The sequence below is a fragment of the Propithecus coquereli genome, unplaced genomic scaffold (genome assembly GCF_000956105.1).
Source record: "Propithecus coquereli isolate 6110/MARCELLA unplaced genomic scaffold, Pcoq_1.0 Scaffold171, whole genome shotgun sequence".
NCBI classification, from domain to species: Eukaryota; Metazoa; Chordata; class Mammalia; order Primates; family Indriidae; genus Propithecus; species Propithecus coquereli.
This window is the reverse complement of record NW_012141747.1, coordinates 2,442,006-2,457,239: the sequence shown is the minus strand read 5'-3', so window position 1 is coordinate 2,457,239 and position 15,234 is coordinate 2,442,006. Positions and strand designations below refer to the sequence as shown.

Genomic DNA, 15,234 nt, shown 5'->3' with positions numbered 1-15,234 from the left:
CTGAGGCACATTTTGTTCCAGTATTGAGTACTTAACCTCATTTCTAAAACAAAACTCCTTGGGAAATGGCTCCCGCAGACCTCCTCACTGGAGGCCTTATCGCCTCCTCCCTGGACTTTCTCTGCCCCAAGTCCACAACACCTGCAGATCCAGCATTCAGCACAGACTCTGCTAGCTGACAAATAATAAATTTGTAACCAAAAAAACAGCTACAACCACCTCGATGGCCTTCATATGCCAACTCTGCTTCCTCACCACCCACCCAATCTCCAGTCCACGCCTGCACCACATCTCCCTGCACCCAAACTGCTGTGAGGGTGCCAGTGTCTTACTAGCCTTTTCCACTATACTCCCTCCCCCTTGCACACACTTCCTCTTGGCTTCAGGGAAAATACCCTCTGCTGACGTCCTCCTGCCCACTGGCTCTCTCCTCTACAGGCCTTACTAGGCAATTCTCAGGCACCTCAAACTTAACTTGTCCAAAACAGGCTCTCAGATGCCTCAGGACCTTTGCACAGCTCTTTCCCCAACTTTTCCCCAGCAAACACCATCCTACATACCCCTGCGGGTCTCAGCTGAGATCACAAGTCCTCAGAGATAGGATCCCTGACATGCCAACCTAAACTAGTTGCCCTGTTACTCTCTCTCGCATCCCACTGCACTCACCACCATTTATAATTCAGCATTTCGTGACATAGTATCACCCCACCACTGCCACTACCACCTCCACCTCTCCAGACCGTAAGCTCCACCACGGCACAGGGACTGGCACTGATGAACGAACTGGTCTTTGAGGTCTTTTGTTCTTCTTTAATTACAAGTAATTAAATCAATTTAGCCAACATATCCGGAAAACTTTAACAGTTTGATGCATAAAATCTTCTGCAATGCAGAAACTGTTGTGGTTATTTTTATAGTCACTGTTGCTATTGTTTTGCAGGTTAAGAAATGGAACCCACAGAAGGAGTGGGTGGGTTATGGTCACAGAACCGCATCTCTGAGGCTGGGAACGATACAGAGATCATGAACCTACAACTCTGATTTCTTCTCTAGAGAGGGAAAAAAAAAATTCCAGAATAGATACCTTTTAATTTCAAATAAAAGTACCTGACTAAATTAGACGCACTTCTGAAAATAGTTCTAAGCCTCTGTGAAACGACATGCCCCACCCATGCTAGACATTTTGAAGGCTAAATATAGCACCCTGAGAGGACAAGGAGCTGACACACAGGCCTCCAGGGGAAATCATGGTCCATGGGCAGTGAGGGGACACAGCGCCTTCCTGAGCTCCATTCCCCACAGGAGCTGCTAGCCAGAAACATGCCAAGCTCCCCCCAAGCTCAGATTCCGTCTGTTCTGTATTGAAGTCCCAGGGGCACGCAAAGAAGTATGTAACTCTGCAAGGCTCATGAGAAACACAACAGTCCCCTTGCCGCTCCTACTTCCCAGCTCCCCAAGGGTAACCTCTTCCAATCCTTAGAGGACTCTTCTTGTATTCATCTCCACATCCCCAAATAGCAGTCACATGACTATTCCTTGAACTGTGAGTGCAGGCATCAGCTGTCAACTTGCAGAAGTGCAGGATCCAGCTCCCCTTCATGACCACCGCCGCCCACCACTCATGCCCCAGTTATGCTAACATTTTGCTTAGATCACAAGTCAATATTTACATTATTATAACTACATAAACATTAGGGAGAGCTGAGCTTTTTAGTAAAACTGTGAAACTTTTCCTATTTAGTATAACTTTTTATTTTCCCCACAATTAACAATTATCCCAGAATTCTGGTTCATTTAGTTTTCTACGTATCAATAATCTATCCATAAATTCTCCCCAGGTGTGCAGATCTTCATTCAATATGTGCAAACGCACTGTTGTGGTCTATCACATTCTCTTCTCCTAGAAGTTGTCCTGCAGCCTCTGTCCCACTCCAATCTGGACTGGGGTGGGGAAGATTGTCACTAACATCTCAGGACCTCCCTTCACCATCACCTTGGAAATCTCCTTCTGAGGATCTCTTCTTACACAAGTAACAAAAAGCACAAACTGTGAAGGAAAAGGATACATCTGACTACGTGAAAATTAAGAATGCTGGTTATTCAAAAGACCTATAATGAAAATAAAAAGCTAAAAAGGCTGGCTTTTAAAATATGTATATAATTGAAAAATACAGGACACATATATATACACACAGGCATATATACGCACATAGCTCCTTAAAAAAAATTAGAGACAGATAACCAGTAGAAAAATGGGCAAAACACACAAACATTTCTCAGAAGGAAAAATAAATACTCAATAAACACATAAAAAGATTCTCATCCCTATCAGTAATAAGGAGAAATAGTATCTTAGTGGTTCTGAGATACTATTTTGATACCTACCAGATTGGCACAAAGTAACATTTCTGACAGCATCAGCAAGAATGAACCACTGTGGAAATTTTTTTAAAAATTTTTTTAGAGATGAGCTCTCACTATGTTGCCCAGGCTGGACTCAAACGATTCTCCCACCTCAACCTCCTGAGTAGCTGGGACCACAGGCATGCACCACCATGCCCAGCTTGGAGATTTTTATGCACTGCTGCCAGAAATATAAATTTGCACAGACCCTCTGGAAAACAATTTGGAATTATCTAGAAAGGTTGAAAATGCACATCCCTATGACCCAGGATTGGGGCTGTTCACAAATGTTTCAGTTCTCCTCTCCTTTCAGGCACACAGTAGGATGGCATGTCCATGAGTCTCCATGGCTACACACACCCATGTGACTCGCTGTAATATAAGCAGAAGGGATGTGTGTCACCCCAAGGGGGGAGCTCTAAGAGCCAGCACGAGATGCACTAATCTGCTTGCCGCACCACAGTGATCTTGGAAGCATCGAGAATTGGAGCCTCCATCAGCCTCTTTGAGTGCCTGCGCTGAGAAGAGAGCCCTGCTGGCCCACCCTCCATATACAGCCTAAGAGAGAAATAAACGCACACGCTGGGTGTTTGTTACTGCAGCAAAACCTAGCCCGTCCTGAGGGATACACCCAAGGTCACTCGTAGATATATTCTCTAGAGCAGCGGTCCCCAACCCCCAGGCAGAGGGACAGTTCCTGTCATGGCCTGTTAGGAATCGGGTAGCACAGCAGAAGGCGAGTGGCAAGCAAGCGAAGCTTCATCTGTGTTTACAGCCACACCCCATTGCTCGCATCACCACCTGGGATCCGCCTCCTGTCAGATCAGCAGCAGCATTAGATTCTACATTATAGTGAGTTGTATAATTATTTCATTACATAGTACAACGTAATAAAGTATACAATAAATGTAATGCACTTGAATCATTCGGAAACCATCCCCTCCCACCCCCAGTCTGTGGAAAAATTGTCTTCCATGAAATTGGTCCCTGGTGCCAAAAAGGTTGGGGACTGCTACTCTAGAGAAACATTTACATGTGTGAACAGTACAGAAAAATGTTCACAGCAGCGTTATTTGTAATAGCAAAAACAACTAGAACCCAAATATCCACCAACAAGAGAATGAGTAAATAAATAATGGTACATTCATTCAATGGATTATTACACATCAGTGAAAATGAGTGAACTATGGCTACATGTGTCATCATGGTTCAGTGTTAGAGAAACACAACAGAGGGTGGGGGTGATCGAGCTACAGAAAAATATATAAAGTATGAATAAAGTATGATTCCCTTGAATAAAGTTATAAAAACATACAAAAGTAAATAATGTATCGACTGGGGATACAAATAAATTGGAAATACTCCATTTTTTTTAGTAACAGGAGGTAGGTAGGAAGTGTTTGTTCTATTACTTATACTTTACGTTATATACTCTTACGCACATGGAAGAGTCCATATTAAAAACCAACCATACAATTCAGTACCTTTTCATAAGGAGATCTTATTAAGGGACTATTTATTTTGTTGTTGATTTTTCTTTCCTTTTTTTTTAAGTAAAAAGCAGAAAGCAGAAGAATAATAGTAAAATCTGGTAGAACGAAAGCCCTACCAAATGTTCACGAATGACTCAAAATTGTACAGCTGTGTTAGCTGGCTGGTGATGTACTGGGGAAATTAGTCTGGTTCTACATGGACTCATTTACACAAAGGTTACCAATCGGCAGTTCTAACAGCTGGGCTGGTGTAGCCAACAAACTATGGCTAGTCCTTAAAGCACACAGTACTGGTATGAGAAAGAGTTAAGAACAACACTTTATTATTTATTCCTGTGTTCTACACAAGTTCCATTTCCAGGACGATACAAAAGATTTCTGCGTAGGCTCACATCTATTAATTCTACTTGATACGTACAACTTGATATCTACTACCTGATACCTACATGAAATTTATACTCGATCTACATCAAGATTATACTACTTGATATCTACATCTGTGTATTCAACAAATATTTATCAAAAGTGCTCTGGTGACAAGAAGCTATTCTACCACTAAAGGCACAACAGAGAGGGACACAGACCTGGGTCCTCCCTCCTGGAGCTCATGATCTGGTTTGCTATAAACAGATAGAGCCGCATCATGACCACAGTGCTGGGTGCTATAAAGGAAAAGTGGAGGGTGGTATAAGAGGATCAGGTGGCCCGACTTCAGAGCAGGGGAAGAGCCAGGTACAACATCTGCAGGAAGCAGGGCTCAGGCTGAGACCCAAAGACTAACAGGAATTAGCCAGGTAGTAGGGGAGTGAGGGTGCCCAGGCAGAGGGGACATCCAGTGAAGGTCCTGGGAGAGGACAGTGCCGACACACTGGAGGGTCTGTGCTTAACAGTAGAAAGTGGAGGAGAGGCAGCCTGAGAGGTGGAATAGGGGTTGCTCATCCAAGCCCAAACAGCAACTATAATATGCTCAGGGCTGCTTTTTAATGTAATTCATGGAAGTTAAAAAAAAAAAAAAAATTAGGGAAAAACTCTGTGCTGGAAATATTATCAGATTTACTACTTTCATTTTAAGAAAATTCCTCCTTTATCCAATGCCTCCAGAACGTGGAGTCAAGATATAAAATCCTTACCCCTTCACTACTACCAAATGAATTCTTTGAAAGCTACCAGACTCTCAATCATTTTCAGTTCTTCCTAAGGAGTCCCAGCTAGGCTGAAACGGCTAGCCTCCTTTACCCCAACGCCCACACAGTTTGTACCTCATGTTACTTCCTGGAGTAACACAGTCAGTGCCTTGTGTGATTATCTAATTACAAATACCTTGCCCTTATTATGCTTTCATTAAATGCGACTCTTGGAAACCTCAAAGCTTTTATCAATGGCTTATCAGCGCTTAAAGATGTATCAGTTATCTGAGCCAACATCTGGGATGTCTATACAATGTAACAGGCTGCCCTTGTTGAGTCAAAGATTTTCACTATTAGAAAGTGACTAAATCCACCAATGAATTTAGCTACTTGAGCACAAATTCCAGGCAAAATCAAACGGACTAGCCAAGAAATGAAACATCCATGCTGGGCTTCGCCAGTTTCCAACCTTCTGGCAGTCATTCTGAGCAAGCCTTGTGACCCCACCTGAATCCCACACTGTCAGTTTCACCTCCCCAGCCTGTGGGACACTGTGCCAAAGGCAATAAACCCTTCACTCTAGGCACAGCATAAGCAACCACACATGAACACCCAAGTAAAGTTCTCTTTATTTACTAGGATTTAATGTGGTCAAAGAAGCCCTGTCCCCAGATCCTACAAAATGCCTTTCCATTGGGCAATACTTAGCCCAAGTTGCTATCTAAATATTTAATCTTTTAATTACACTTATTAAATACTGTACTTTCTAACAGACAAATGACAGTTTCATAGAGCCTTTACTACCATGCAAACTTCTTTACACCTTTATGTTCAGAAGTCCCCTTGTTATTCAATTTTTAAAATGTTACTTTGCTTTTCTTTTTTCAAACCTACTAGGTGCCAAGCACAATTAAGCCCTTGATATATACTGTTTATTTTAATTCTAACCCTTATTTTAATCAGAACCCTTGTGCATTGCTGGTGGGAACGAAAAATAGTACAGCAGCTGTGAAAAACAGTTTCTAACCCTCCAAAGTAAGCTTCACTATTGCCCCTGTCTTAAGGCTACGTTATAACAAGGCTCAAAGAAACTGGATAAACCAGCCCAAGGCCTCTCAGCCCAGATTCCTAACCAATAGACTTATCTTGACTCCAAAGCCTGTATTTTACACTACTTCCCACTATATGTACTTTTCCCCCTTGCCCTTGTTTAGAGAATTGGCCCATCACTACTATAAATGCAATGATGGGAACAGGGACTTCAGGTAAGCATTCTGCAAAGTAGAAAACATAAATAGTTTGTTCAAATTACTACTTTTAACTGTCAGCCTCTTTGGGAAAAGAATTACAAGATTATCCAAGAATGCATATAATAGAACACTGACAAATAAAATCCTTCGCAGGGTACATGTGGGTGGTGATATTTGGTCTTTTGAGTTACATTTATTTCACTTTTTAATTGACACATATGTAATTATACATATTATCAGCCCTCAAATATTTAATTAACAAATAGCTAATTATACATATTTACAGGGTACAATTTGATGTTTTGATACATATATGCTGAATAATGATCCAATCAGGGTCATTAGCATATACATCACCTCATTCCTTTGTGGTGAGAACATTCAAAAGCCTCCCGTCTAGGTATTTTATAATATACAATACCTTACTGTTAACCAATAGTCACCCTATTGTGCAATAAAACACCAGAACTTATTCCTCCTATCTAATTGTACTTTGTACCCATTGACCAACCTCTCCCCAGTCTCTGGTAACCACTGTTCTACTCCCTGCTTCTATGACAGTAACTCTTTTTCCTTTAGATTCCACAACGGAGTGAGATCACGTGGTATTTGTCTGTGTCTGGCTTCTTTCACTTAACACGATGTCTCTAGATTCATCCATGTTGTTGCAAACGACAGGATTTCATTCCTTTTATGGCTGAATAGTATTCCATTGTGTATATATACATTTCTTTACCCATTTTTCTGTTGTTGGACACTTTTATATAAGATATGATTCTATACCTTGGCTATTATAAATAATGGTACAACAAACATGAGAGTGCAGATATTTCTTCAACATACTGATTTTCCTTTGGATATACACACAGTAGTGGGATTGCTGGATCGTATGATAGTTTTATTGTTATTTTCTGAGGAACCTCCATACTGTTTTCTATAACAGCTGTTCTAATTTACAATCCCACCAACAGTGGGAGAGTGTTCCCTTTTCCCCCACATCCTCACCAACACTTGCCTTCCTTTGTCTTTTTGGCAACAGCCATTCTAACCAGAGTGACATGGTATCTCATAGTTTTGATTTGCATTTCCCTGATGATTAGTGATGTTGAGCATTTTCCATATACCTGTTGGTCATTTGTACGTCTTCTTTTGAGAAATGTCTATTAAGGCCCACTTTTTAATCAGGTTATTATTAGTTTTTCTGCTGCTAAGTTCCTTATTAACCCACTCACTTTAACTGCTTCAGAGAGCTGTGCTCTGTGCGCTGCCTCCCACATGCTAACTTCTCCACTCTTTGTTCTCCCAGAGCAGCCTGAACTTTTGTAAGAAATATTCCCATGGGCTGGAGACTGTAACAAATGAACACTGTATAAGTTTACTTCCCTTCCAGCATAGCAAAATCACTTCTGTCAGCAGAGCTTTGGAAACATCTCCTAATACTGAATTCTGCTACACCATGTTCTACCCTGAGGAAAAGGTAGCCATGTCCCAGGACTACCCGCACACCAGAAGGTGGTAACAGTTGGTCACATCTGTGCCTGCCCTTTCTGGCCACCTGCGAAGTCAGTGCCATGATCCTTCCCTCCTAAAAGAGGGAGCCACAAAAAAGGACCAGAGGAGGAGGACTGTGTTTCCCACTCACCCCCCACTCCAACTTTCCACAGTGGTCAGGACTTCCAGGTAAACAGGAAGCTGAGAAAGACAGGGATGTTCCTGTTCCAGGCTATCAGCTCAGCCTCAGTCCGAAAAGCTGGGCCTCTTTCCCCACCCAACTTTTAAGAAAAAAGTGGGATCCATCATTCATGCATGTAAGTCATCCATCTATTCATCCTACAAATGAGCAAATATTATGTGCTAGGCACCCTCACAGAACATGCAATTTAGTAGGGGGAAACAATGAAGAAAATATACAAGCATATTGTATATTAGAAAGAAAGAATTATGAAGAAAAATAAAACTGGCGATGGGTATGGGGGGGAGGAGAGAGGGAGGGAGAGGGAGGGAGAGTGTGTGTACATGTGTGTGTAAGTAGCAGAGCAAATTATAATCCTCAGTGAAACAAGCTCATATTTCTGAGGTTGAGCAGTTCACACTACTTTAACCACCAGAACTCATATGTTTAAACTCCTATCTAATAGCAAATTCAGCATCTCATTAAAAGAAAAGAGACACATTTTAATTTCTGCTCTCTTACATTTTATTTCCAATCCCTCTTAGGCCACCTCTGCTTGCCTCCTTCCAAACAAAAGTTTAGAACCAGCCAGAACATTTATCAATTTAGCCCCCGTTATTTTCATAAACTCAATCTAAGTTTTAAACTCTTAAATATAATGCTAAAAATCTCCCAAATTAGAATTCTACATTTTTAGAAAACTGACACCATCCCATGTCCCATGGGTCTTGACTTTACAACATTCCTAAGGGCCCCATGAAGACCAGCCCGACAGGGGATGTGTTAAGTCACGGTTGCTCAGTCCGCACAGCCAGGCCACCTGTTTCCCAGCTAATGCCGGAAGGTGAAGCCTCCAGCTGCAGAAGAGATTTTATCCTTTCCTAGTCAACAGGGTCTCCAAGAAATAAAGCAAGTGTCCTGTCTTTCTGTGGGCTTTTCCCTCCTTTTTGGTTGATCTTGTTGCCTTTAAGAAGAAAATTCTGCACATCCACAGTAAGCCCAAATCAAAGTAAATACCAAGGCACACCAAAGCCACTGGCACAATGACAACCTGATACCTGCTTGTTTTGGGACTGCAACAGAGAGGGGACCACGTCGTGTTGAGCTCATCGCATACAGACTCTGGACAACAGAGTCAGAAAGTCTCCAGAAGGAACGTGGGCCTGAAGCTCAACCAGGAATCACATGGGCACCTTTGCCCTTGGAGTCACACACACTCACTATACCCATCACCAGTTTTATTTTTCTTCATAATTCTTTCTTACTTTCTAATATACAATATACTTGTGCATTTTCTTGTTTCCCCCTACTAAATTGCGTGTTCTATGAGGGTGCCTAGCACATAATATATGCCCATCTCCCCTGCTAGATGGTGAACACCCTGAAGGCAGCAGGCCTCACCCCTGCTCTCAGGAGTCTTCCCCACAGCAGCTGCAGGGAACTAAGTGAATGAATGAAAACACCTGCCAGACAAACTGTCCTCACAGTTCTCACTTCAGAAATCTTCACGCCCCATCCTCACTCCCCACTAGAAGAGACCATTATAGATGAGGAAACTCTGCTTCACATGTCAGAACTTAAGATACACCACCCTCAAAGAATGGAGGGACAAACCCCTCTCCAACCCCTTGGCTTTGGATGCCCCTCACAGGACGACATGAACTTCCACTTCCCAGAGCCCGGGTCACCACTGTGCTGGTCAGAAGCCCAAGAGCCCTACGGCCTCCTGCTCCTACACAAACTCCCTCCTGCAAGCTCAAAACAACTCCTGTAGCAGGCGCACAAGCTGCCCAAGCTATCCCCGCAGCTCACCAGGACCACTGGTCTCCCAACCACCCTACCTATGCTCTCCACCCAAGACCCCCAATCCTTGGGTCTCAGTGAAGTCCTCCCTTCTCTAACAAACCCAACAGCCAGCTTTCTCGGAGGTTAAAGTCCAGCAAAGGCAATTCCCTTTGCACTTGGTTCTGCTGTTTCAGGGCACATTGATACGGTACCCGCCAGACTCCGCCTCAGGAAGGGCCTTCCCCACACTGGCCAGAGAGCAGAAAAAGTCGCCAACAATTAATCTGGGGATCTCCGTCTTTTGACCTAGCTGGCCTCTGTCTTCTCAGTAGAACGAGAGACGACACAGGAAGCTGTAAGGTCCCTTTAATCCAGATTCTAAAATTGGGAAATTTGATATAGGCCCCGTAGATACAGCTGAAAATGGTTAATAAATTGTCCCATCGCCGACCTGTTTGAACAGGTGTCTCAGATAATGCAAGCTGGCCTCAATTTCAAAGAGCTTTCAATCATAACTTTTAGAAAAAAAAAATGCTTTCTTTTTCATCAACTTCACAAGCCTGAGTTGTTTTCCTAACATTCCTTGGAAGACACTGAAAGGAGGGGGAAAAAACTGACTTGCTCAATTTTGCTACTAAGATCACGAGCTTGGGCTTCGCACTGCCTCGGTTTCCCCTCCGGGAGCGGAGACAGTCCCAGGCCCACACGCCGGACAGTCGCTGATCCCCGGGACCTCCCGAGCTGTGCTCCGCCGTGGACTGGCCGCGTGTCCCCAGCCGCTACACCACCTGGAGCCTCAGGCGCATCCAGATGGCCAAGTCCAGGCTGGCCCAGGCGCACCCCGCTGTCACCTGGCCCCGCTTAGCAGCCCGCGCTGCTCTCAGAGCGGCCCCGCTCCCTCCAATGACGCTCCAGCCGGCGTTTCTCCTTCGATTTCCGAGCCAAATCTGGCCTCCAGGTGCTCACCCGGCCAGGTGGCGAAGGCACCTGCCTCGCCAGGGAAAATACACGAGCCCGCCAGTCCCTCTGCTACGACCTCGACGGGAGCTCGTAAGAGAAATGCAGAAGAAAGGAAAACAAGCCCTAGACCGGGCCGTCCTGGCCCCGCGTCTCCCAAGAAATCGCCACCTGCGACGCAGCCCCGGGCTGGGGGCCGCGGGCCCGGCGGGAAGCGAGGCCCGGGCCCGGCGCGCCCCTTACCGGTGAGGCGGCCGCCCCCCTCGCCGTGCCCGCGGCGCCGCTGCAGAATGAAGTAGCAGCTGCTCTTCTGGGTCACCCAGAGCTTCAGGGCGTTCTTCAGCAGCACCTCCTCAGGCTTGAGCCACATCGCGGCGGTCCGGCCGCGCCCGCGGGCCCCGGCTCACATCGCCCCGGCCGCCAGCCGCGCCGGGCCGAGACCGCTCGAGAAGAGGCGGCGGCGGCGGCTGCTGCGCGCGGGGACCGCAGCCCAGCCGGTGCCCAGCGCTCGCAAAGCCGGGGGAGCGCAGCGGGCGCAGTTCGCCCCGCGCACCCAGCGCAGCCGCGCGTGGCCCCGCCCCGAGCCCGCCCCCAGGGCCGCCTGGGCCCCGCCCCCGCCGCCACGCCCCGCCCCGCTGGCCCCCGCGGCGCCTCCCGGGTTTCCGCGTCCCAGCAGCTCGGCGCACAGTTCCGGAGCGGAGGGAGGAAGTTCAATCCTGCTGCCAGATTCCCTCCCCGCCTCCCCGCCGCGCTCCCGGGGCGCGCCGTGGCTCTTCTCCTCCCCCGTGCCTCCGGGAGGGACCCCGGGAGAGCAGTTGTTCCCCGCACCGCGCTCGTGCCGAGAGGCTGGGGAAGGACGCAGGGAAAAGGACCCCTTGTCCTCGCAGCCGCAGGTAGCCCCAGCGGGGGCATTTATCTTAGGGGGAACACAATGCACGCCGGAAAAGCCAAGTGAGTTTGGGTTTAAAATAACAACAACAAAATTTTTTTACAAATAACCAAAAAATAGCATAAAAATACAAAAACAATTATGTTCGGATCCTTTAGTGCACGCTTTCGAAGCTCTCACAAAAGGGATCCAGCCGAGCTGCTGAAGAGGCAGGTCTCAGACCAAACTCAACGCTCCGGACGTCCCTGGAGGAGCAGAGAGGGTACCCATGTTAGGACCACCCCTGTGGGTTCCCTACCTAGAAACCAGTCACTGAGAACAATTGGAAAAGCTGGAAAATGCGGAGTGGTGATAATGAAGAAAAGCTACCCAGAGAATGTGGAGGTGACGGAGCTGGCCTTGAACAGGCTGGGGCCTCCGAGCGGTCTCCACAGGGAGGCTTAAGTTAAATCCAACACCCGAGGAAAAGAAAAACCTCATCAAAACATTCCTGGGGGTTCGACAGAGGGATTCCTGATAAAATGTGACTGTTAACTAGGACAGAACTGAAAGGTAAAGTAAATCCTCCCCCCACACACACACCCCCCGGGACGCCTAGGAACTGAGTGAAGCGTCTTCAGGGAAGCCAAGCAGCCTTTTTGCAGAGGATCTGAAGGGATCAGCTCAAAAATCCTGACCAGACCTGGCAGACAAGAACCCTGTGGGACGGGAACAGATGGGAACACCCACCCTCAGGCAGGGGCGGTGGTGGTCTAGGACTGGCAGCGCACTGACAAATGTCCTCTGCATAAAACTGAGGAAGGAAGTCAGCCATTGGGGCGGGGAGTGTTGGGGTGCACCAGAGCATACAGAGTGGTCAGGGGTGGTAAGAACAGAACATATTCTTTCCAGAAACATTCACTGGCACCTCCTGCTCTCAGACAGACTGCCACAGGCCCTGGAATTGCGGAGATGGGTGGGAGATGGGCCTGCCCTAAAGAACTCACAGGTAGACACAGAAAAGCGTAGTGGGCATCATAATGGGGGTGTACACAGGGGGCAGTGAGGATGCACCAACTGCATGGTCAATTTTTGGGAGAGAGGACTGAGAAAGCCCCGCAGAGCAGCTATGGCTCAACCAGAATTTGAAAGTGAATATGGGTTTAACACAGGTCAAGTAGGGGAAGGCATGTCTGGTAAATGGGTCAGCATGTATGACATTGTGGTTTAGGGCAGCCTCTGGAGGCTGACAGCCCTGGATCAAATCCCACTGCTGCTGCTAGTTAGCAACCTTGACCTTGGGCAAGATAGACTCTCATTGAGCCTCAGTTAACTATAAAATTGAGGTAACCATAGTACCTCCCTTATAGGAACTGTCCAGGGTACACTATATTTAAGTACTTGGGACATCAGCTATTATTACCAAATGTACAAAAACTCCCAAACAATCCACATACACACCCATATTTTAAACAGTATTAAGCTCTTATCTGCCAAATATTAAATAGGACAGAGTGATGGAAATGGTATCAAAGTAGTTGGGAAGGATACTTTGTGGTACTGTGGCCTGACCTCTCTCCCTATGCCCATGCCTCTTATTAGCCAAGTCAAGGAAAAGCCAACAGAAGGACAGCGGGCTCGGGGTGCAGCCTGCAAAGGTCAGTCTCCCAGACACCGAGCAAGGTGCATAAAGGGGATCTGGAGTGGCCGGAGGAAACTATTTATCACAGGTGCTGTCACTCAGCTCTGAGTGCTCATCACCTGGATGGTGCCATGGGTTGAATTGTGTCTCCCCAAATTCCTATGTTGAGGTCCTAACCCCCAGTCCCTCAGAATGTGACCTTATTTGGAAATAGGATAATTGCAGATGTAATTAGTTAAGATGAGGCTATTAGGGTGGATCCTAATCCAGTATGACTGGTATCCTTTTAAAAAGAGGAAACTTGAACAGACACAGAGAACACCATGTGAAGATTGGAGTTACGCTGCTACAAGCCAAGGAACTTCCAGAAGCTAGGAGGGAGGCCTGGAACAGATCCTTCCCAACCAACACCTTGATCTTGGACTTCTAGCCTCCAGAACTGAGATAATAAATTTCTGTTGTTTAAGACAGCTAGCTTGTGGTACTTTGTTATGGCTGCCCTAGCAAATTAACATAGTTGCTTCCCTAATCCTGCCCACAGCTGTTCGGCAGCAAGGGTCTTCAGTCATTCTGAGATAGATTCTGTTTCCTGCCAGGACCCTGACCTCTCTCTCTTCCTTCCAAGAGCGACCCAAGGAAACACAGTCCTCAAGATGGAACTCTGGCTGGGTTACTCACATGTTTGTGCACACGTGGGGAACAAAAGGGATACTAGTAACCCATGGCATGCAGCGGCAGCAGGGTTACTCCAATTAGCACTGGTAGTGGGGTGAGGGGCAGATGGAGGCCAAGGCTTTGGGGGCTCTTGCTGCTGTTGCACTTGATTGCTATGGCAACAGGGATAATTATAAAGATCATAGAGTGAGATGGTTGTTTCTGACAGCCCTAAAGAGTTTACCAAAAGGAAAAAAAAAAAAAAATAAGCAGAACAAGATACAAATATGCTGAAATTCAAAGAACCTCTTACCTGGGATAGCCACGGGACAGACAAGGCTCCTAAATGTATTTAATAATTGTGCAGGTTACAGAATTGTTGCAAAGGTCAACCTCAGCAAGTTCTCTTGCTAAGATCAGGATAGTGATTGGGTAGGAGCAGGACCATAGGCTTGTGATGGGAGCATCTGGACAGACACAGAGAAAGCCGAACTCCCAAACCCCAAGCCTCCCATGCCTGCAAAAGCAGCCCCCCCTCCCTGTATGAGGAAATTAGCCTTCACTTACACAACGTCCTTTCAAGACTTCACTGGGCCTTTGCCTCCCATGTGGAATCCTTTACTCCTTAAAACCTACTGCCATTGCACCTCTCAACTCCAGAACCATAACAAGAATAAACTCCCAGCAGAGCCCAGAAGAACTGCAAGATCAGCAGGGAAGGGAGGATAGAATAGATTATATAGCAAGGGATGTGGAAATCTTGCCTATGTATGTTGGGAAGGAGCTGAGATCATGTATGGGAAAGGATTCTAGGGTATTAGACCAAGGAGGATGAAATATAAGATTTGATTCATAAAAATGTATGAATATGCATATACTCCCCTGGGATTCATGATTTAATGCATTCTATATTGAGGTGATGAAAATGTTTTTGAAAATGTGATACTTGTATATACAGAAAACCACCAAACACTTTAAAAGGTAACTTGTAGAAAACGGATAGTAATGCAAATGACTCTTGTCCAAAGCAATGCGAATAAACTTTGGTCCACAGAGATACTCCCTATAGACTATTAATCAGTTTTGTATCTATTAACAAATTCACTCCAGCATTCATGACTAATATCCATATCTATGCCTGTATATCTATTCTTCAAATTCTCCTTTGAACTAGTCTTAACATCTTACTGGTTCCTTCACTAATGAAGGAGTTGAATAAAATCTTTGATCCATGTTCATTTTATATTTACAATGAGAGTCACACTTTTAACTTTTTGAAAATTATACTTTACCAGTAAGAAAAAAGGGAGCATGACTGGCAGGATGCTGAAAGTATTTTGTTGTAATTGAAAGACGGAAAGAGGAGAGATAAAGGACCTTTAA

The 15,234-nt window shown here is 45.7% G+C and overlaps 1 protein-coding gene across 3 annotated transcripts in view; it reads right to left on the bottom strand.

Moving 5' to 3' along the window:
* Positions 1-11,197, bottom strand: part of TBC1D8 (TBC1 domain family, member 8 (with GRAM domain)) — a 130,858-nt gene extending 119,661 nt beyond the window's left edge. For all 3 annotated transcript variants that reach the window (XM_012641930.1, XM_012641929.1, XM_012641931.1), the window contains exon 1: positions 10,931-11,197. In XM_012641930.1, coding sequence (XP_012497384.1) covers positions 10,931-11,057 — 127 coding nt within the window. In that variant the 5' untranslated portion in view covers positions 11,058-11,197. The remainder of the gene's footprint in view (positions 1-10,930) is intronic.
* Between the last annotated feature and the right edge of the window lie 4,037 nt (positions 11,198-15,234).